Here is a 23,401-nt window from a genome sequence, read left to right as displayed (position 1 = left end):
CAGCTCATCTAAATGAGCTGTTCTTTATGAACAGCTCTTCAGCTAAGTTGTCAGTGCCGACTTTCAATTTGGGTCCCAAACTCGATAGCCACGAAGCCAGTTTGAAAATGTTAAAATTCAAATGAAATTTTTCACACCATATTATTAATTACTTGAAACACGTATTCCAGACTATTATTTACAACAGACTCGGCGAGTACAACATTTCCGACATTTTTACTGAGGCTTTACATTACAATAGAAAGTTTTCTTCAAAAAAAAAATCTTATGAGATTTTTGCACCGCCTGCAAACAAAGTGTTTTTCATTGAAATAGAATACTCATTTGATACACAGAAGTTAATTTTCATTAATAATTTGAATTTTAAAAACGTGTTCATTCTGCCTGAGAGCCAATTATTATTTTTGGCGCCCCCTAAACTGGTAAACAAAGCTCAATGCCGTCAACGCGAATATAACAGTTGAAAAGACGAGGGATAAATGAAACTAAACTGATGTCTTAACACGAAGAGCGAGAGACGGTCAGTTCATTTGAATCTTACAGCTCACACACTCTCTTCAATTCTACAGCTCTTTTCTCTCCTTCATCATCATCAAAGTGAGCTGAAGAGCTGTTTGATTTTTTTGACGTAGGACTACGTCTTTCATTTCTATACCGGGGTGTAAAATCAAAGTTTCGAAAACGAAAGTGTTACGCCGGGGACCGAGATTTTGAGCGTTGATAGCTCCTAAACAACTGAACGAAATGGTATGATAAACACTTCATTCGAAAGATAAAATGTCTACGCGTTCTATACTTGTTACTTTCTGATCCAAAAACTTGTTTCAATAGTCTTAAATTTGCTTTCAAAATAGGCTATTGAAATCACCAATCGGTATATAAGCGAGCGCCGCTCGGAAATCCACTCAGTTCTAATTGAACAGCGATTGGAGCATGTTGTCGCTGTTGTGGTGAAGCTAATTTCGTTTATTATGAAAGCGCAGATGAACGGTGTCACCAAGAGCCTGTTTGTGCACCTTAAACCAGAAGCGAATCCATCAGGAGGAGAGTGATGCCACAAACGATTCCCCGGGAAGATCTCGAAGCAGCCGCTACACACACACATATACACGCGCGGAATTCTTTCCGTTTGGATGCCATTCAGCATCGAGAAAGATCCGGAAAATAATCTGCCAGTTCCTCTGGGAATTTAAAAATACATTCATGTGAAAGAGTTTATTTGAATGTTTTCTATCCATGTAACACTGTGACCAAATACATTTGGTTTTGTGATTTTTCAATCAATCGCAATTAACAGGATAGCTTCTGAAGATTATTCTTCCCCATCAGTAGGATATTTCCGTATCCAATATTGGATGCATAAAACCTTGTGCCTCCAACGTAACGCTCTCGTTTTCGAAGTCCCCCAAATATTCATTCATTCAGAATGAATTCAGATTAAACTTCAAACAAATGATCTCTAAATCAACGATAGTCCTACGTCACCCTTGCGGTTATACCGTAGATATAACCCACTTCCTGTTTTTGCGAGCTGTTCCGCGTCAACTCACTTCAAAGAGTCGATTCTTCGGAACAGCTCATGAGCGGATGGCACATCTCTAGTTTGCATCATCAACTGCTCGTATCAACGCTGTCCCCCTACTTTCGGCAGCCACTATTCTGTTACTATTATTGCTACCGGCATTATTATACACCCCAACCAAGAACGCTTGTATCACAGATGTCGGAGATGTTATCGCAGGCTTTTTGAAGCAGCCTATGCTGCTGATAAAACAGTGGATGAACCGGGTATTTGTTGTTGCTGCTGCTGCTGTAACACAGCCATACATCGGGAGATTTTCCGTTGTGGTACCGCAGGAGCAGACAGAAATTCTGGTAGTTTTTTGTTCCAGTCCAGCTTATAGAGCAACAGTTCTATTATTCGCAAGTGGTTTTCCGTGTTATACACGATTTGACTGGAAAAAATAAACAAACGCATTAACATGGAACAGTCAGACAAGGCTGGCAGGCATACTTACAAAATTTTCTCCCTAGAAGGGCGCATTAGAATATGGCACCACACTTGTATCAGTATTGTCGGTTCCTCTTTCAGTTCCCGCTGGTATGCATTTGGCATATTGGCATCAGATGTATCATGATATACTTGAGCGTCATGTTGTGGTAAATTGGCAGATCCTGGGTATGCAATCGGATTGTTACGCATCACTGGCAATTCCTGTAATTACGTGGATAGTTTGAAAAAAAAGAAAAAAAAAGACGGGTGGGTAATGTCGGGGACATAACCGGAGTGACGTAGGACTATACAAAGGGGACAGCTTTTGTTAAATATATATTTTAAATATATTGTTTTATTTTCTTCTCCTACGTGAATACCTACCTATCTACCTGAACAATGGATTAGTTTACTGTTTACTCTTTATGAATATGTTGAGGGTTGAAAAGAACCTTTGGTGTTGTGTTTTTGTTATCACTCGATATTCCCATCTTGTTCGGTTAAACCTTCCTGTTTAGCTATTGCGTTTGCCACTCGCCACAGCATTCACAGTTGGAAAATTTCTTCGTATCCAGCTTGTGACATATTGTTCAGTAAATTACATTTAATGCGACGTGCCGGAGAAGCACTTTGCCACTCACTGAAACTAATTGTTGCCTTGATGAGCGCCGAACCGAAGCTGCTCTGTTCTTGAGGCGGGTTTTCTGATTGTCGTGAGCAGGTTTGCAAGCCAACTCGAGCACTCCGACGGCCGAAACTCTATAATCGTTGTTAGGTATACTGGTGCTCCGGCACCAATCCGTTCGGCCTAGTTACCCTTGCGGAGCAATCAGTTAATGCGACCAACAGAGAACTGGAGACCTGCACGGTTCGAGTGAGACTTTGCCTTTCCCTTGACTTGTCCTCCTTTGTTACGTCCACGATGCCGATGCCGTACAGCGATGGCAAAAAACTACATTCATTACGATTTGTTCGCTCGTTGGATTCACATGCAGGCTAAAAAGGGTCCTTTTCAGGATCACAAAATTATCTTCAATCTAAAGAGTTTATTGTTTTGTTGTCACTCGATATCCCCATCTTGTTCGGCTAAACCTTTCTGTTTAGCGATTGCATTTGCCACTCGCCTCAGCTTTCACAGTTGGAAAATTTCTTCCCATCCAGCTTGTGACATATTTTACAGTAAATTACATTCAATGCAACGTACCGAAGCGCCACTCAGTGTCGCATTGGAGGCGATTTTAACCTGTAATTGAACATTTGCGATGACAGTGGAACAGTGTCGACTTTCAATGTGCGGTAATTTGGATCTCTATGTTTGCAAAAATGTCCAACTAAATAAGTCGCATTACATGTCCGTCCAATTAGCTAAATGTCGAACTAATTGTAAATTACTGTACTTTCAATCTGGAAACAATTTAAGAGTTGGTGAAAATTGAATAATCTTGAAAGTCCCCAACTATCAATAAGCTCAGAACTACTGCCAAATTCACATACTCATCAGATCCTGGCAAACAAATTATGAAAACATCAATTTGTGTTTTATTATTATTTTGGATAATGTTTTAGAACGCATTGAACTTTATTTCCTAAACTCTTTTTTGGAAGGTTTAATGGCCCTGAAAAGCGCATTGTTTTATGGAATGGTTCCAATTTAGAAAACTTAGTACTCGTGGTTTTGAAAAAACAAACCATTTCGAACGCCCTCGATGCCGCCTTGTTCTGGATTTGCCACCAAAGCAGATTGTAAAAAGAACCAACTTTTTTGTTCTGCTACCTGCTGCCGTTTTGCGATTGCGTTTGCCACTCGCCACTCGCTGCAACTGCCTGTTGTTGTCTTGATGTGTTCTGTTCTGAATGCGGTTTTTCTTATCGTCGCGAGCAGCTTTACCAGCCAACTCGATCACTTCGGCGGCCGAAACTATATAACGGCGGCTAGGTGGACTGGTGCACTGGTACTAACGCGCTCGGCCTAGCTACCCTTGCGGGGAACTCCATATCAACACGGTTCGAGTGGGATTTTGCCTTTCCCTTCACTTTTCCTCCTTTACCATGTCCAGACATGGCTGCTTGGGTTGGTTTGTTGATGTGTTGTGATGCGAACCGATGTGGTGTACGGTTTGAATGAGAATGATCGTTACGGCAGCGGAGCGGGGATTTTTAAGCTGACTGGCTGGCTCGAGAATTACACATGTGTGAGACTGCGACCAATGTTTCGTTCAATTTTTTCTTTTTCTTTTTCCAATCGTGCTTCATTCTATTTCGCTGCTGCTCTGGTTGCCCGTTTTGGTCGGTACGATTTGAGGAGCACAAAATGGACCAATCAAAAATGGGCACATAGTGAATTTTGAGAATGCTTGATATTTCACAATTATTCAATTATTTATCTCAAGAAAAATGAAATGTTATTCGTTATGATAGATGCGTAGATATATTTCCTATCAATTGATGCAAAAACCTTTGCGATCTATTGAGAAATGCTCGAGTTATAAGCATTCCAAATCTTGCATTTTTTCCTACTTGTTCAGTGCCTAGATTTCCATTTCACCCCCTATTTCTTCCGGTTAGACGTAGTCCTACGTCAAAAGAAAAAAGTTATATAAAACAAGTATCGGATATCCTACTTGAGGCTTACGACGAACGAACATAACCGGAATGATCGGATCGGACAGCTCCCGTAAAAACTTCTTTAGCACCGTGGCTACACATTATGGTGAGTATCTGCTCAGATCAATGTTGGTTACATTTTCGTTGAGTGAATCACGCAGTTTGTTAACCTCGTCGTGGTTCGGTGACGTCGTCCGATATAGCTTATACAGATCCAGGTTCAAGTTACACATCGCTTTCTGTTTGAGCTCATTGCAAAGTATTATAACAATCTGCGGCGCTAGCAAAGACCAAGCCCAAAGACCTGCTGACTACGGCTGGTCAACGTTATCGTCCGGCTGCCAGTTTCCGCTGCGCACGGTTCAAGTACCGTGGCCGAGCACTGCCGATGCACTATGAGATTACACTGCTTGCATAGCGTTCCCTGATGTATTAGCCACTGCAAGTATTGCTGACACTTATCACATTTAACCAGCTTAGAAAAATAATGGTCCACCAAATCATGCAGGTGTTTATCGGCCGAGTTATCAACATCTTCGCCAGTTATTCCCAGCACGATACCTCCACCTCCACTGGTGCCATATAGATGTAAAAACCATATGAACCATGTGTAAAAACTTACAGTACGGTAACGAAATGAAATAATAAGCCAAATAATAATGATTCAAAATAACTTACCTTTATAGTTGTTATCAGCACGGCGAAAATAGGAATAATGACAGATTGTTTTTCGTGGTTGCCAGGGATGACAATTGTCTGAGTTACCAATAATGCACAGTAAAATGTACCAATCGTTGGTAGGGATGTGCATTGCATCTGACATTTATTTTACTAACGGTTGGTAATATTCACAGATGATTTGTACATTCTACTAATGTTTGGCTTACCAAAGATTTGGTAGCTTATTTTAGTAATCTGTCTTCTGGGTGTAGAAAGTATTACCATGGCGCCTAGAAGTATATCCTAAGGTGAGGCCGTTTCGTCACTAAGCTGGTTAGGGGAGCGGTATATGAAACAGTACGTATACACCACGAGTGAGACTCGATGTTGTACACAAAAGGGGTTAAATTGGATGAGTTCAATATAGCTCTTTATATCGAACAGACGAAGTAGTGGTTTCGATCCGAGCCATATTTGAAAAATGGTGCCAGAAGTTTTCGTGGTGTATAGTTCGAGAACCAGTCGAAATCGGGCATTGCACAACCCGAGATTACATAAACCCCTTTATTCCACGCGGCGATTGACGTGAGATGGAGAATTATTTATTGTTGAAGCAGAAGCCACCTTATTTTTCAGCTCCTGTTTGATACCCAAGTCGATGACATGTGACGACACGACTTTAAATCTCACCTAGTGACAAACTATAGTCACGCCACTCGCCTTCTGGAATACCGTGACTTTAGCCATTTCATAATCAATACACTCGTGCTGTCGCTCTCATTACACACAAAATCTAGAATACCACGGCATGGACAAATGGAAAGCCGAAAAAAATGCAAAGAAAGTGAGTTTTCTGCTATTAGTTGCTGGCGCTGAGGAAAAATTGTTATTAAAAGTAAAAATAATCGGATGAAATAAGCGAACTAGTTCTTTTTAAAAATAATGTTAGCGTTCAAAATCATACGGGCCCAACTGACATTTTAGCAGAAATTCAAATTTCAGTTTTGTTGAGGTGTTCTAAACTTAATTACAATTCAATTTTACTTCTCGTCAAATAACTTTAGAATTATATTAGGCGCTGTCCACATACCACGTGGACAGAAAAAGCATGATTTTGGACTCCCCCTCCCCCTCCGTGGACAAGCGTGGAAATTTCCATACCCCTACCCCCTTTTGTCCACGTGGATATTTTTCCTTTTTTAATTAAAGCAATTAAGGTAAAAACTGAATTGCGCCTAAATTCAATTTTAACTCCATTGAAGTTTAATTTATATCAAATTCTACTATCTGTACCCTGCTGTACCTGCTTTGTTGTGCCCCATTGTTTTTGTATGATAGAGAAATGACTAGAAATGAATATGAGTTTAATTTTGAAATACTTGTGAGTATACAATATTTTTTGTCATCATCAGCCAAAGCTTCGTAGCCACTTGGTTACGCGTTCGCTTACTAAGCGATCGATCGTGAGTTCAAGCTCAGGGCCCTCAATTGACCATCTTTGTGTTGTTATAGAATAACTACGTCCACGCAATCATCATCAGCTATGGAAATCGATCCACGGTGGAACAAAGATCGATTCATCCATACAACTGCTCTGCTCTGCAAGAAACATCGGGCTGCTGTTCTATATATAGCCCAACAATGATCAATATCAACTGTCTCCGCTGTTCCGTCTGCTGAACAATGGAAGAACAAATAGAATACCCTTACGCCTAAATGGCTACTACAGACTAATTTACCATAATGTAATGGAACAGAAAAACCTAACGCCTAAATGGCTACTACTACTACTGTGTAATTTACAATTTATAGAAACATATACATATGTACAGGTACACGATAAAAACCCGGCTCTGTTACAGATAAAATGCTAATGAGCCTGAGACATAAATAATGGGATAAAAAAATCAGCCAAAGTACGTAGAATGAGAAGGTAGTCTACTCCCTGCTTTGGTAAGTAGTGGTAGACAAAGAAAAAAAGTTAATTTTTTAAATTATAACACAAGAACTGTCTCAAAATATGTTTCGAAATGATGAAATAGCAGTTTACTTAATTATTTTAAAATTTAAAACAGTAAAATGATCGCACCTGTATTATAAAAATAATGCAAAATCGATCAACAAATGTGTGGAGAGGTTATATCGAAGCAGTGTCGTTCCCGTTCCCAATTCAAGGAGCGAACACATGGGATAGCTGAAAACATCTCCAATTAGTTTATCTCATTCGAAATTATACTGTTCCGGCATCGCGGGACGTGGTACTTCAACATTTTGCTGAAATAAACAAAAACTGTTTAGTATGAAATTGATAAAAAGTCACGTAAAACCTTACTTGCAGTGAAAAAGCAGTGCACTATCGTGTTTACCATCGGCTCGACTTGCGATTGCGTCACTTTTTATGATTTTTAGAACTTTCAAAATCGAGAAATAACTTCAAAAAAAAAACTTCAGAACTTTGAACAAATTGAGGATTTTGTATTACTAATTTTGTTGTGTGTATGCGCTCTCCGTGTGTATACACAGGAAATATCCCTCACCTTCTATTCTACGTGCTTTGATCATCAGCGAAGACATAAAGCTTATCTGGTTTGCCAACGCGGAAACACGCAATGTACAGTTGAGCAGGTGAGGAACAATTTGCATCTGATTATAACCTATACAACTTCAACTTCAATTGATCTTGAGTTTACGAATTATGACTGCAAACGCCAATCTTAAAATACAATTTTAGTTTATTTTATTTTAGTTCACAACCTTATTTCAGAAAAGTACTTCTTCCATCTGGAAATCCATTAACATCTTCGACAGTAAGAATGCACATATCCTGATTAATTCGATTCACATTTGATTCATATGAACTTTCAGTAGAACATTTTACTACAGAGATATTCTTGATCGAATGAAAAATTATCCTTTCACTTTGGATTATGAATATTTCATGACATAACGATCGCTGTGAAAAATGAAAATGGGCAGTTGTGAAAGCTTGAAAATGTTCTATACAATATCCAGTAATTGCTTTGACAAATGCATTGTTTCATGACAGAGTTACAGCGTTCCAAAAATCACCCAAAATTTACTTATTATTTATTTTTTTTTTTTTTGAGTGCAGTTCTTTGCCTACTCCGGAATATGATGGATCACTGCAAATTCTGTTTCATCTTCACTCTGTATTTCCGATTCACTTTTAGTCGGTAGCGCAATATGAAACCTTTTTCGACATAGTTCGGAAAATTTTCAAATGGTATTAAAAGGGTATTCGAAAATTTTATTATTTTTCAAATCCTTATCGAACATTCTGCATTGAGGATCTAGATGACTTTCAGAGTGCTCGCGGGGAAAATGACATTCATTCATTCCCAACTATGAAATCAAGCTCAAATCTCAACTATGAAAGAAAAATGGAACATTTCTTGAGACTTATTTATTGCCTTAAATTTAAATTCATTCAAAAGATGAAAAAAATTTGCGGGTTTCAATTTTGTTGATAGAAACAATCAAGTTTATTATTTATTTTGACAGAATATTAATAAAAACCCTTAAAAAACGGAACATTTGAAGTACCTCTTAAAAGTATTTCAATCCTTCAAATTAAATGTTGTACAACTGTATTCTATGTGAAATGTTCATAAAAATAAATAGTAATAAAATACTGAATACTCAGGTTTGGCAGAATGTTTTAAAAGTGTTGAATACGGAACAGTTTTTATTTCATTTAGAATTTATCGGTAATGGGTTTTTGAAAAAATATTCATCATTCGTGTCCACGTGGACATAGTCTATACACCTTCCCTCCTCTCCATGGACAAACGTGGACATTTTCATAACCCCTACCCCCCTAAAGTTGTCCACGTGGTATGTGGATAGTCCCTTATTTGAGCTATTTCTTTCATTAAAGGGTGTGTCACATCAAATTGCATCACGGAAAAACGCTGTAGAAATTTATTTTTTAGGAATTATATCTTCAGCTTTGGTTTTATAATCAGATAAGAGTGTATAGATCCCGTTGGCCATGCTTCACTGTCAATTTTTCGTAAATTTGGAAAAATGTCGTCGAACGAAAAAGAGCGTCGTGAATTAATCTTGTACACTCATTTCGAGAATCCGGAGTTGTCACATCGGGACATCGGTAAGATGCTGGGAATCGTCCAATCCACGGTCAGCAGAGTACTAAAACGATACTTCGAGAACCTAACCATCGACCAGAAGGTGAAGAACGGCAAATATGGATGCTCCGTCAGTGAAAAAGATCCCAAGCGCGTAGTTAAGCAGTTTAGACGTGATCCGAGAAGTTCGGTCCGGGATGTCGCCAATAAGCTGAATTTGTCAAGTTCATTCGTCCAGCGGACCAAGCAGCGGGAGGGCCTGCGTACATACAAGGTTCAGAAGGCTCCTAACCGCGACGAAAAGCAAAACATGGTGGGGAAGACGCGAGCCCGGAAGCTGTACACCGAAATGCTGACGAAGCCGCATTGCCTGGTAATGGACGACGAAACCTACGTCAAAGTGGACTTTCGTCAGCTGCCGGGCCTGTTGTTCTTCTCCCCAGAGGACAAATTCAGCGTTCCGGAGGAGATTCGCAAGCAGAAACTATCCAAGTTTTCCAAAAAGTACATGGTGTGGCAAGCGATCTGCTCTTGCGGAAAGCGGAGCGCCCCCTTCGTGATGACCGGCACGGTAAACGGGCAGGTTTACCTTAAGGAGTGCCTACAGAAGCGCTTACTACCACTATTGAAGCAGCACGAGAGCCCGACCATCTTCTAGCCGGATCTCGCTTCGTGCCACTATTCAAAGGACGTGTTGGAGTGGTACGAAGCCAACGGGGTCACCTTCGTGCCAAAGGAAATGAACCCGCCCAACGCGCCGGAGCTTCGCCCAATAGAGAAATATTGGGCGATTATGAAGCAGGTCCTCCGGAAGAACCCAAAAGTTGTCAAATCGGAGGCGGACTTCAAGAGAAAATGGATTTCTGTTCAAAAAAAAACTACAACCTGACGTTGTACAGAACCTTATGGACGGGTTAAAGAGGAAGGTGCGAGCATACGGGCTTGGGCTCGAAGTATGATTAAAAAGAAAATGCCAAAAGTTGTTTAATAGTTTTTATTTTACTGTCTAAAATTTTCAAAAGGATCGGTCTACTGGGCGAATTTCTACAGCGTTTTTTCCGTGATGCAATTTGATGTGACACACCCTTTAAAAAAGAGATATAAATACAAACAAAATAAACTACGGCATTTATTTCATTCAAGTACATTCAAACTCTCCGTAGGTCTCCGTAGCCACATTGGTTGCGCGTTCGCTTAGTAAGCGATCGATCGTGAGTTCAAAACTCAGAACCCTCATTGACCATCTTTGTGTTGTTACAGAATAACTACGTCCACGCAACAATCATCAGCGATGGAGATCGATCCACGGTCGAAATAAGATCGATTCATCCATACAACTGCTCTGCTCTGCAAGACACATCGGGCTGCTGTTCTATAAATAACTCAACAATGATCAATCAACTGTCTCCGCTGTCCGGTGGTCCAACTGGATAATGGAAGAACAGAAAGAATACTCTTACGCCTAAATGGCTACTGTGTGAATGTACCATATGTAATGGTATAGAAGGAATAGTGGCGAATGGCAACTGTGTAATGTTCTAATTATAGATATATGATAACCATGTGACATGTACACGATTAAAATTCGGCTCTGCTACAGCTAAAATGCTAATGAGCCTCAAATAAATAAATGGGATAAAAAAATCCGAATTCGAAATCAGCCCACCCGAATTCGGCTTATTTCACGGTGTCTTCGTCCGTCAGCAGTATGTTCTCTGGCTTCAGATTGCGATGAATATGTGAATCTACCTCGCATTACCGGCCAGCTACTAGATTCTGTAAACGTTGGACTTCTAACCAGTCGAACGTAACGGATTCTTGCGGACAATGGTACTGATTGGAAGGATTATTGGATACCTTCACCTGTACTTGTGTATATGGAGGGCGATCTTTCTTCAAATGCATTGCACGATTTTTCTTTGCACCTTTATGTGCGATTCACATAGCACGTTACGGAGAAGAACGTCTACGTTCCGTCAACGTCTCCACCAATTCACACATGCAGTCAATGCTTCCACCAGCACCGTCATGTCAAATGCCAAACGAATGATTCAATTAATTTTATTCATGGTGTCGCCACCTACAACAATTTTGAATTGCAATGCACTCTTTCAAATCAGCATGCCTAAAATCAGTTTCGAATTTTGGAAAATTCAATGAGAATCATTGAATTCCATTATTTAAATGCTTAAACCCCGTAGTCCGACCCTTATTCAACAATAATAATAAAGAGAATAATTCTCTCAACTAGTCGCGAATGATTTTCACTCCGAAATTTGGAGCTGAGAGATATGTTGGCATAAAAAGTACAGTAAGTTACTTATAATGCGATATGCTGAGGCACCACTCAGTGTCGCATTGGAGTCGATTTTGACCAGTAATTGGACTTTCGCGACTGGTGGCGACTTTCAATGTGGGGCCATAATTTGGGACCCGAAATCAATATTTACAAAAATGTCCAATTAGAGGTAAAAATGTCTAATTAAACGTGTTGCATCACAGATCGGTTAAATTAGCTTAATGTCGATTTAGATGTAAATTACTGTACAACCAAATCAAAACAAAAGCCGAGACACAAAGCCCAGACAAAAACCAAACGAGCCGTCCGTCTCCGTCAATTATTCTTTTCTACAAATCCTGCCGGTCGTTTTCGTTGAACGTATGCTGACGGGTCGTTACGTTGCTGGTGTATGTGAATGTTTTCATGGGAATTGCATGGTAGAATCATTGACGTATCGTGACGTGATGGGACGTGAACGTGACGTGTATGTTGTATGTGAATCGCACTTTACTCGGCTCGTTTACGTTTTCGCTTCACTACCAGTGTAGAATTTGTATGGCAATTTCTTTAGCCGCTCCGTTTTGAAAATCACTTTCAAAACCAATTGAAGATTAACTAGCTTGCTCCCACCGAAGAGCCGTCTGTAATGCAAACGATCGTATCGTTTTGTGTTCTGTTTATAAACCGGGAACACATAAGACTTTCAAGATGCCTGCAGAGTGGTTTTGGCACATGGGCCCACCTAGTAGTAATACTTCTATTCATTTTGTATTTACTTCCAACTTTCAGTGTTTCCCCCGTTCACCACCCAAATATATACTGTGGCAAACCAGAACTTCAGTCCCAGGGGCGCTAATTTTCGATTTTCTTTCATCGCTCGTTTTCCACCCAGATTCATTCGGTTCTTGTTTGTTGCCGGTGGTGGTTGGTTCTAGAGTTTTGCGCGCTCGACCTTTTATTTTTGCAATTGTTGCAAAAGCAAGTGAAAGTTACTGGAAACTATCTATCAATTCTGTGAAATCTGAAGTACATCTGAGTTTAAGCCGGGAAGTTTTTTTTTGCTGGAGGTAAGTGTAATTGAATACTATGGAATAGGTTCAATGTACCGTTAGTTTGCCAGAATGCTGTGAAAAATGGTTTGAATTGGTGCAATTAGCTTTTTTCAATCAAAGTAACGCCATTTGATAACATTTTGTGCGATAAATTTGTTATTTCTATCAGAAAATCGGCAGTAGAAATAGCATTTTTTCCATCGACGCGGTGTGTCTGCCAAGATGGCGTCTTACTGCAAGTGGCGTTTTTCTTTTCCGACTCGCCTTCGCATTTTCCTCGAAGCTTGATCAAGCCGTTAGTAGATGGCGTCTTAATTACCGCATTTTTTTTCTTGTTCATTTTTAATTCAGTTCATGATCTGTATGTTTTACTCTTTTTTGAATTCTTTTCAAGCAAGCAAAAATGTCGTACGATGGTGGAAATTGTGATGGGAATGACGGAAACGGATCGGCATTCTTCATCCGCTTGCGCGGATTGCCATGGAACATAACGGAGGATGAGATACGAGATTTCTTGAACGGGGTTGACATTGAAAACGTTCATATTTGCATCAATTCCATGACAAAGCGCCAAACGGGTGAATCTTACCTGCGCTTACCGACCCTGGACGATCAAATTAAAGCACTGGATCTGAACAAGGCTACCATTGGTCATCGGTACATTGAAGTTTTTACGGCTACGGAGGATCAGTATGAAAGCGCTGTCAACGATTCCGATGATGGCGAGGATGGGGGACCAGTTCTGAAGATGCGTGGTTTGCCCTGGTCATGTACCAAGGATGATATCAAGCGGTTCTTTAACGGTAAGTTTGTACAGTGATGTTGGGTACGAATGTGGACGATTTCCTGGGGAGGTACGGAACAAAGCAAAAGGGAATACAACGACTCGAGAGGGTAGAGCCATGGATGGGCGTTATTCGTTTTTTGATCTATTTTTGTATGTACTAATCTTTAGATTTTTTCCTACCGTTTCTCTATTCCCTACCTCTGGGGGAATAGCGACTAGCCTCTGGGTATCATTCCTAGGAAATCTACTTCGCAGTACCATGCGTAATCGGTTACAGTTTCGTTCTTGGCTCAAGGTGGCGACGGGTTGTCTCGTTCTTTCATCGGGAGGGAACCGGGCCTGTGGGACATTTGTGGGATTAAGAACGAAACTTTCCTTTAGAGAGTATTAAACAAAACACACTATTCCAAAATCTCATTACGTTACGTTACAACAGGGTTGGCGATTAAGAATGGCTATAATGGGATTCTTTTGCTACTGGATCAGCTGGGACGGGCATCAGGGGAGGCGATTGTTGAATTTGCATCCGATGCCGATGCGGAAAATGCCATGAGCAAACAGAAAGAGAAGATTGGGAGCAGGTGGGTGGTCTACAAGCTATTTCTTTTGCCTACAAAAATTCTACCTACGTGAAAGAATGTCGTACCAAATTAGTTTCCAAGGATAGAACATTTATTTAGCGGGAATGATTCCTGAACGTGTTTGAGAATAGTTTATAGTTTCCTGTATTCCACTTGGGAATTCTGTTTTTGTTTTTGTAGTTTTGCATACGTTTTAGTTTGTTTCCGTTAGTACAACGTTTAATCTATGAACCGTCCTGTTTTGTTCGGTTCTGCGGGTTGACATACAAGTGCGGGTGGTAACCGTTGCGGATTCTATAAAGCTGCTAACAAGAACGCTTTTCAACGAACAGGAAGAATACATCGTTGGGATGGTTTGGATGGGAAGGTGGATTATAATTCTAATTTGAATGCGTATTTGGTTTCATCATATTACAGGCGATTAGATGATAAATAATGCATTCAGCCACATTAGGTGAAACATGATTCGCGTTAGTTTGAATAAAAAAAAATTGATTCGGAAAGCCATAGATATTCTACGAATGCTATATTTTCATAAAATAGTTAAATTTAGGAAAATGACCATTATATCGAATCCTCACATATTATTAGGTTACAACATTGTTGTCTTATGGATTTTACATTTTAATTTAATTTTAATCTATGCATTTTTCGCGTGTTTCACAATGGTCATATAAAATTTGTCCTTAACATAAATTTTCTGCGAATCCGTTATCACCTGTATATTATTCGACAAGAAAGGGTTATAAATTCAACTAGGTTTAACCTGATTTTACGCTGAATATTTTGGATAAAATAACAAACTGATTTGATTTTTCTACTCGAAAATAATTTTGCGTCTAAATCACTGCTACGTTATTGAATATTTCATAAGGCACTAGCTAACTCACACATGAAATTTTCCTGCAGATACATAGAGCTGTTCCGCAGCAGCACGAAGGAAATGAAATGGGCCGAGAAGCGACTTCGCCGGATGTCCCCATACGGGGGTGGACGCGGAAGCAGCTCGAACGGTGGCGGTAGCAGCGGTGGCGGCGGTGGAAGTAACGGTGGAGGTAGCAGAGCACGCTTCCCACCAGGCCAGGGCTATGGCCGTGGATCCGGAGGTAGTTTTTTTTTGTTTCTCATACAGTCATTCCATGCCAAACCAATGTAGTGTTTCTCAGATTTTCGTAAAAAGTGGTTGTTTTGTCCCTTACCGCAAAACATTAGACCCGTATTTTTTATTAGGGTGTCCATTTCTATATTAGGGGGTTCTGAAAAATCAAATTTTTCCTTTTTTTCTAAAACGAATTCAAAAATTCATAACTTTTGAACTACTGGACCGATTTAGACGATCAACATATCAAATTGAAGCCAATGAACTAGTATTCTTTGAAACTGTATTATAACTTCAAAAAGTTGAATTCATTTTTGTAATTATTGTTTGTATTTATTTTTTATGGTTTACATGGTCTTCGATCCAAGAGCGCTATATTTTTTTCTTGTTTTCTTTCATTCGTGTAGATTTTTACGGGTAGTGGCAACTATATTGCCGCCAGCGATTTTATTTTTTTTCTCTTTAACAATTTTTTTTCTGTCAACATATCACGTGAACAGAAAAAGCACGATTTTAAACTTCTCCAGCCCCCTCCGTGGACAAACGTGGACATTGACTACAGCCCTCTCCCAGTTGTCTACGTGGACATTCTTTCATAAATATTTCACATAGAAATAATTTTATTTCATATTTTATGTTTTTATTAATAAAAAAACAAAGTTATCCATAAAACAAATTATATGCTCAAAAAATTCAGTAGATATAAGGTCAAAAGCTTCTCGACTGCTTCCCTGTCCAGCCACATTATCCACTCGGATAAAATTCCAGAGAAGGCATTCTATTCCATGTTTCAACTGTATATACAGGGGCTGATTCTGATGCGCGAATGAGAAGTGACAGCTCGCAAAAACTGTCCCACTCAATTTCCGAAGGCGACTGTGGTGAGATTTTTAGCTTGAATGAACTCTCATGAACACTCACTCAATTCTCGTGGGCGATTGCAATGGAAAAACATGCCATTTTGTGACTTTTGAAGTCGTATCCTCATTTGTTATCGACTAGTACCAGTAATGGTAGCCAAAAATAGGATTAAGCGTTTCCAATGGACTTGAACGATCTCTAATCATTCGCCGTTCCAAACGGGCAATCACTACTCCAGATTCAAAGATGTAGTCATCATCTACATTGTGAGAATTTTCGGACAAAAATAGGCAATTTCGAATGCAATCCATTTAAACTGTGCATTTTGAAATAATTTATATTTATTATTAACATGTATTCAGTTTAAGTATTTGGTATGCTATTACTAATGACAAGAATATACATCTTCTGCAGCCGTTATAACGCGGTACAACATTAAATTGAAAGTTTACAATAGTTGACCCTAACTGATACGAGAAACTCAATTCAGCATACCGTTTCCTTTCACCAAAAACACAAATCAGACTTTCAAAAATTACGAAAAGCTACTTAAGTAGTTAAAAACCGTATATGTTTAATCAACTTCTTCCATGTGTGAGGCATCCACTAGTGGAGGAGCATCTCCATCAGTAGTTGCGGATGGAGTATCATCTGTGCTTATCCATTTCAAGACCCAGCTTCACCATAAGGTAGATGCGAGATGCGTGCTCACCGGGCTCATCCAGTGAGAATCCAAACGATAACAGCGCAGTTTCGGACAGTGGAATTACAAGATCCTTGACAGCTCTATCATTTTTATCGGTTCATTGTCTGTGAACAAAATTTAGCTTTTAAATTTATTTGAATGCGATAATAAATATATCTTACCTTAATGATTTTTATGTGAGGCGACAATAAAATTAATGTTGACTGTAATGTTATAAAGAATAGTCAACCTTCCGATAAACTTTTAGCAATAATTACGCTAAAATCAGCACCGGACACTAAGTCAAAAAACAAATGCGGAATCAAAACACGGATACGAAATCAAAACAATTGAAATAACATACACTCATATTAATGCAAAGGGGCTATGCAAAAACAGATTTGAAAATATATTTTTATTTGTTTTCTTATCCCAGTGATATTATTTTTCATCAATTATAATAAGAGGAAAACATTTATAAAGATGAACGAAATTATTTCCTGTACATATTTGTAACAAGGAATGACAACTTTTAAAATAAAAGAAATATATATTGATGAAACACATTGAATACATAGAGCCTTTGCAAAAAACACAAGCTTTGACATATATTTCAATGAACACTGCACCATTTGTAATTCATTGAGTATTTAACTCCAAAATGAACCTCTCACGTCAGGGCAATCGCCTTCGGCGATACGGTGACCTAAGTCATGTGACTTTGAGGAGTTCATTGCTGTCACATTCCATTCGCACAGGAGAATCAGCCCCACAGACTCGATTATATGTGATTCGATTGTATACAATTGTAGACTCGATTATGGTAAATGATTTTGGTTTGTCCAATCGAAAATACGATCATGGTTTGTCCACTGTTTTGAATGCTCTAATTCAGCACACCTTTGTCAAATCAGCTATTCGAATGTTTCAAAACATAGAAATAAAATAGTCTTTTCCATGATTTACAGTAGTTTTATATTATATTTATACGGATTCACATGTTTTAAAGGATGATAAAATACACTTTCTAATGATGTCAATGCGCCACTCATTTGAGCTAACTTTTAATCATTTACCAGATGACTATTTGGTACGTATTCAGACCTTTTCTGGATTATAACACTCACAAATATTGTAAACATCATGCTTGCACACCATTTGTACCAGATTTTCATAGCTAAACCATTAACGCATTTCGATGCCCTCAATTCTGATCATGAGTTGTCCAATTAATAAATGTTGTTTTATCCACATAATTTCTATGGCAACCGCTTGGCGCGCTGCAGTTTGTTTATTGTGTCCTTCGCACATAGCAGAAATAAAGTTTCTCTATGTCGAATGTGTTGAGGTGAACACTTTTAAAATGCCCAATAGAAAGCAATATTCTGAAGAAATCCTAAATTATGAATGGATCAATATGATGACAGGAAACTAAAACAATAATAAATACAACATCTACTTGAAAATTCGATTTTTTTTTCATTCAAAAATAGTGGTTTCTAAAACCGGACAGACCATGATAATTTTTGAGACAAACTAGTTAAAAAACATACAAATTTGAATAATTTCAACGCCTTGTGGTAGTATTAGCAACTAGAGGCTTGGGGCTTTTCAGCGAACCCAAACTTGTAAAGATTATATGTGATTTTCATGAAGAAAAATCGATTTGCATTTACTAGTTGCGTAAAACACCCTAAATTGGACAAACCAAGATCATTTACTCTATATACGGTTTTAATTTTTTTCTAGATGGCGGTACCCGTTAAATGCTTAATTTGTACCTGTTAAAGGGTTAATTTGACTGATAGAAACAACCATCTTCGATATGAATTTTTAGGATAAACTTTTTACTAACTTTGAAGTTTTTCACTTCCAAAATGTTAAATCAACTAATTTAGGTGTTTCACAACTTTATCCTGTACTAATTTTTTCATCTTTCTAATGGAAGCAACTTCTGTAGTTCACTTTTCAATGTAGCGTCAGTTTGAGGCAACAGAGAACAAAACGAACAAAAAGTTCTATAACTCTGTCATTGTTGAAATTCGAACATATGTGTAGAGGGATTTTTTCCATCAAATATGATCCTCTATCACCTTCCGAATGAATTCGGTTTTTGATATGAGAAGGGTATGTTATGACTTTAGGGGAACGAATCAAAAATTAAATTCTTTTATTTAAAAAAAAACGAAAAATATATGCATAAAAATCGATTAAAAATTATCTGTCCTGGGTGATTTTGCGGATTAAAACATATTTTTTTCATTTGGAAAACGCTTACGTCTATTCATTCGGACAACCAATCGTTTCAATGAACATTTGTTCGCATAGCTAGACGTAATCACCAGGTTGCTCTGTCTGTAGCGTTAGTATTTACATTTCCGATAATAGTCAAAACGTCTCCGTCGGTAGTTTCAGTTATCGGATAAAATCAAAAATGTTTGGAAAAAATTTTGTGAAATGTCTGGAAAAGGTGCTCTTGATTTGTTGCGAGTCTAGAATAGTACTTTCTCCTGAATACTCTGAGATATGATAAAAGAACAGCAGGTTCGTATTTTTTCAATTAATTGAATTTGTAAAGGCGATCTGCAATGTAGGTAATATTAGCAACATGATTTACCGATATCACGATCAATTGCATAAAGATGGTGGAGTGACTCACACCAACGGTATGAATAAAAGCTGAGTAGGGGAAGTGGGGGCATAGTGGTCACCCTAAGGAATAAGCCCATTTCCAGCGTCCACATCCCTCTTCAATTCCCGTTTCTCGAAGAATATTATATTTCAACTCATTGTTGTTCAAGATAGCAAACGTTTTATACTAGAAAAAAAATCAAAAAAGTGCACTTTTCATCATTAGAAAAAAAAGGTGAAAAATCGAACTTTTTTTTTTGCTTGGAGGTAAAGTGGTCACCTAGTGGGGGCAAAGTGGTCACTCGCACATATCAAACTAAATGGCATTGATTTATGCGTTTTTATCGTCCAAATTTGTTCAAATGATATTTGATATAGTAGGTACATGTATGAAATAAGCTTGGCCTATTCACCTAGAGTCTCAATTTAAATTTTCTCATGCATACAAAAACGTAGTAAGAAACACATAAAGTTTCGCATAATGAGGCTTAGTTTAATTGGTGCAGAATGTGATGCGGTATATCAGCTGTAGTAAACAGAACATTTTAAGTCGTTATTCACCTATGACCACTTTGCCCCCAAACATCGAAGTAAATTCTATGCTTATTAATCGCTAAGATTAAACAAAATATCTGTTCACCCCTCCTAGAATAGTGAACATTCGTCCAAACTGATGATTTGTCCAATATATCAGATTGTATAAACTAAATTTCACGAGAATTTCCTTAGATACCATGCACACAGAACTACGGTCTAAAGTTTATCGAGAGAGCAATTTCTCTTTTTATTTATGTTTTGACATGCGACAGCTCCATCGAAGTACAGGGTGACTTAAAAGTCATTAAATTCTTCAAACATAAGGTAACTATCAATACGGCATCTATAGTCAATAGTTATACTACCAAACAAACAGGTGACCACTTTGCCGCCCCCCCCATGACTAATTTGTCCCCATTACTATGTGGAATAATTCGATGTCGAATCCGAGGAGTAAGAGTGCTAAGAACCAATATTATTTTAATTTTACTACTGATTGTTTCATTAGGTAGTTATAACATTAAAAAGACACAATAACTTCTCTTTGTTCATTGCAGTGCAGTGTATAGAAAATAGTAATTATATGAGCAGTATTCCAATGGTTTCTTATACTAATCTATTAGGAAACGCTAAGTAATAAGACACTATCGTGACAGGCATGTTTGGACTCTACAAGGAATGTGATTCATATGTAGATTTAGCTTATAGCACATTATACTTATAATTGTTGATTTTCAAACGATGTATGAAAACTGCATGAAACTACGTCTGTTATGCGGACAAACAGTGATTCGTCGGAAACGTTTTATCAAAATTGCTCAAATGTTTTCGAACGAAAAATGTTTGTTTGCATGTTGAGCAAACGAATTACATTGCGTAGAATGCAAAACAGCGAAAAAGTCGATTTTGTTCATTTTCTCGCTTACATGGGCGGTGCAGTGCAAAAGAGAAGGAATTTGGATCTGGATCCATTCCTTCTTACGGTTCCTCAAATATACGTGGATATATACAAGTATACAGAGCTTCAGGTGTGATGTGGAGTTTCCCAATGAGGCAAAAGATATAGCTCGTAGTTTTCATCTGAAATAAAGAAAATCAAACATAAATTTCCCTATTATATTTTATATTCTAAGTGAACCAGATCAGGATGAAATTAAAAGAAATTCGAGAGGCTTCAAAAATATGTCTTTTCCGTAAAAAAAGTATTTTTCAATTGGTGTTGAAAGGAAAAACATTGTATTTTTAATGTTACGTTACATCGTTACATAAATTAGCACATCGTGATGCAAAAAAAACTAATGATTTGATTTTTTATGATATCATGTTTTTAGTTTTCATTCAATATTGGCTATCTAACTTGACCACATCTATGCGACATGAATCCAATTTTTACGCAAGTGTGGTATTTTTTCGAAGAATACCAACTCATTGGCTCCAAATTGATAATCGATCATCTGAGTAGTTCAAAAGTTACGAATTTTTGAATAAAGTCATTTTTGGAAAAGAGAGGAAAAATCATTTATCGGACCATTGGTTATTTTTGAAAAAACGCCACAAACATTGCACTCTAAAACCTCTTTATGTCAAATTTGGTTTCATTTGCTTGATTAATTCTCGAGTAATACAGAAATTTGTATTTCATTTGTATGACATAAAAAAAGTAGTAGTTCAAAATTAATGAATTGAGTGAAAGGTGAAGGGTGAAAAAGTTGATTTTTCGGATCAATTCAATGGAAATGGGCATCCTAATAAAAAAAAAAAAATTCGATAAGGAACAATACTACTAATTTTCACGAGGATCTGAGAACCACTTTATCGGTTTGGCATGGAATGCTTGAATACTAGCCTCCCGAATATTCTTTTCTGAGAATTCATAATCATTCAAACCTCTAGATGAATTCGATGGCGGCGCCGGCGGTGGAAACAGTGGCTGGAGCAACCGCAGTGACAATGGCTACGGCGGAGGGAGCGGTGGTAACAGCTACGGGTCGACCGGTGGCAGTAAAATTGGAGGCGGTAGCAGCGGTGGCAGCTTGTACTCCGGTGGGTTGGCCAACAATATGGGCAACGTTGACATCTTGAGATTGTTGCAGGATCAGTTGAGTAAGTGGCTGAGTGTTCCATGTATGTCACTAGTGAAAAATAAACGTGACAAAAGTACTGAAGCATAATGCGTCTTCAATTCGAATTACAACGAGTTGTCGTCAGACGGGGTGTTCTATGCACATTAGTGTTTGGCAATGTTTTCGATGTTCATGACTTGGTGACGGCTCACATACAGCGCTAGTTCTTTGGGAGAAGTATTCAGTTATTTCAATGTGCCCTTTAAATTTTCTTTTCAACGATCTACTAACCCTAAAGATTGCGATGTGGCGAACCTTCGTCAATACTTGATACGCCGCCAGCAGTACAACTCAGATGGTCCTCACAGCCCTCAAATCGCTCATTCTCTAGCGAACAACGAAAAACGAATGATATTCTTGTTTTTCAGAACGCGGAGGTGGCACCAACTACGGCTCGGGACGCAGCACCAGCAGTGGTGGTAATTACAGCAGCAGTGGTTTCGGTGGTAGCAGCGGATTCGGCGGAGGGACCGGAAGCTCTGGAGGAGGTTTTGATTCCGACCGTGGTTACCGCTCAAGTGTTGGTGGCAGCAGCGGTGGCACTGGATATGGCAGTGGCGGCAACAGTTATGGAGGGAGCAGCAGCTATGGTGGTAGTGGCTATGGCGGCGGTAGCAATTCCGGTGGCAATAGCTACGGCAGTAATGGAGGTGGTGGCGGCGGCGGCAACAACTTCAGCAGCAGTGACTTTTTCAGCGGCGAACAGGACCTGTTCTGTGTGCATTTGCGGGGAATGCCGTTCAGTTGCGATGAGCAAGACATTTATGACTTTTTCATGCCCTTGAGGCCGGTCAAGTGCAACGTTTCGTTCGATTCCAGAGGACGACCCTCCGGAGAAGGAGATGCCTTCTTCGATACGATGGAGGAAGCTATGAAGGCGATGAAGAAGCACAAGGAAAAGATGGGCTCGCGATACATTGAATTATTCGCTGGCTCACGAAAGGCCCAGAATAAATTTTTGGACTAAACACCATCCAATTTGTGTAAACTAATGAGATTCAGCTACTTTTATCTAAGCAAGAGAGGAAATTCCGCTTCCAGATGTAGGTTATAAAGACTTTTGTTTTACCCGAGTTAAATATCGGTCACACGAAACCATACATTAGGACATAAGACGCAAAAAAGGAACTTTCAATTTCATCAATCGTATGTTACTCTAAACTGTATCAGCATACCATAACAGGCATAGAAAGCACTAACGTTCAAAGGCAACGGTGAAAAACTCTTTATTTTTAATCCTAGGGTAGGAAATTTCTGTCTTGGAAGAAATGACGCAATTTCCCGAAGTAATAAGCCACTAGACTTACTTCCGTGATGATAAATTCTCAACAGTGGTAGAAATGCTGTGGAATTAACATGCACATTAAATAATAAATCAGTATCTACATTTCAGAACTTCAA

At 38.7% G+C, this 23,401-nt stretch overlaps 2 protein-coding genes across 4 annotated transcripts; one reads left to right on the top strand and one right to left on the bottom strand.

Moving 5' to 3' along the window:
• Window positions 1-1,396: 1,396 nt before the first annotated feature.
• LOC129762158 (uncharacterized) lies at window positions 1,397-5,388 on the bottom strand. Its single transcript, XM_055760163.1, has 3 exons — window positions 5,276-5,388; window positions 2,019-2,215; window positions 1,397-1,955 (listed from the first exon to the last, which is right to left on the bottom strand). Exons 2-3 carry the CDS (start codon window positions 2,201-2,203, stop codon window positions 1,757-1,759), a joined length of 384 nt encoding a protein of 127 aa, XP_055616138.1. The 5' UTR covers window positions 2,204-2,215; window positions 5,276-5,388; the 3' UTR covers window positions 1,397-1,756.
• Window positions 5,389-12,526: 7,138 nt separating this feature from the next.
• LOC129762016 (heterogeneous nuclear ribonucleoprotein H3) lies at window positions 12,527-23,401 on the top strand. Of its 3 annotated transcripts, none has more exons than XM_055759955.1 (6): window positions 12,527-12,711; window positions 13,095-13,499; window positions 13,920-14,064; window positions 14,974-15,170; window positions 21,771-21,980; window positions 22,369-23,401. In XM_055759955.1, exons 2-6 carry the CDS (start codon window positions 13,100-13,102, stop codon window positions 22,965-22,967), a joined length of 1,551 nt encoding a protein of 516 aa, XP_055615930.1. In that variant the 5' UTR covers window positions 12,527-12,711; window positions 13,095-13,099; the 3' UTR covers window positions 22,968-23,401. The 3 variants fall into 3 exon arrangements, with proteins under 3 accessions (XP_055615930.1, XP_055615929.1, XP_055615931.1); XM_055759954.1 differs by having other exon boundaries at window positions 13,091-13,499; XM_055759956.1 differs by having other exon boundaries at window positions 12,528-12,711; window positions 13,091-13,499; window positions 21,771-21,920.

Source organism: Toxorhynchites rutilus, chromosome 1 (assembly GCF_029784135.1).
Source record: "Toxorhynchites rutilus septentrionalis strain SRP chromosome 1, ASM2978413v1, whole genome shotgun sequence".
NCBI classification, from domain to species: Eukaryota; Metazoa; Arthropoda; class Insecta; order Diptera; family Culicidae; genus Toxorhynchites; species Toxorhynchites rutilus.
Note: the sequence above shows the minus strand (reverse complement) of the source record. Positions and strands in the feature narration are given on the sequence as shown.

Excerpts from the sequence above, each read along its gene's own strand:
- LOC129762158 (XM_055760163.1), bottom strand. The coding sequence starts at position 2,203 with ATGCGTAACAATCCGATTGCATACCCAGGATCTGCCAATTTACCACAA. Across the intron at positions 1,956-2,018 it reads CCTTCTAGGGAGAAAATTTT|TCAAATCGTGTATAACACGG; the intron begins GTAAGTATGCCT and ends TATTTTTTCCAG.
- LOC129762016 (XM_055759955.1), top strand. The coding sequence starts at position 13,100 with ATGTCGTACGATGGTGGAAATTGTGATGGGAATGACGGAAACGGATCG. Across the intron at positions 13,500-13,919 it reads TATCAAGCGGTTCTTTAACG|GGTTGGCGATTAAGAATGGC; the intron begins GTAAGTTTGTAC and ends ACGTTACAACAG. Across the intron at positions 21,981-22,368 it reads ATTGTTGCAGGATCAGTTGA|AACGCGGAGGTGGCACCAAC; the intron begins GTAAGTGGCTGA and ends CTTGTTTTTCAG.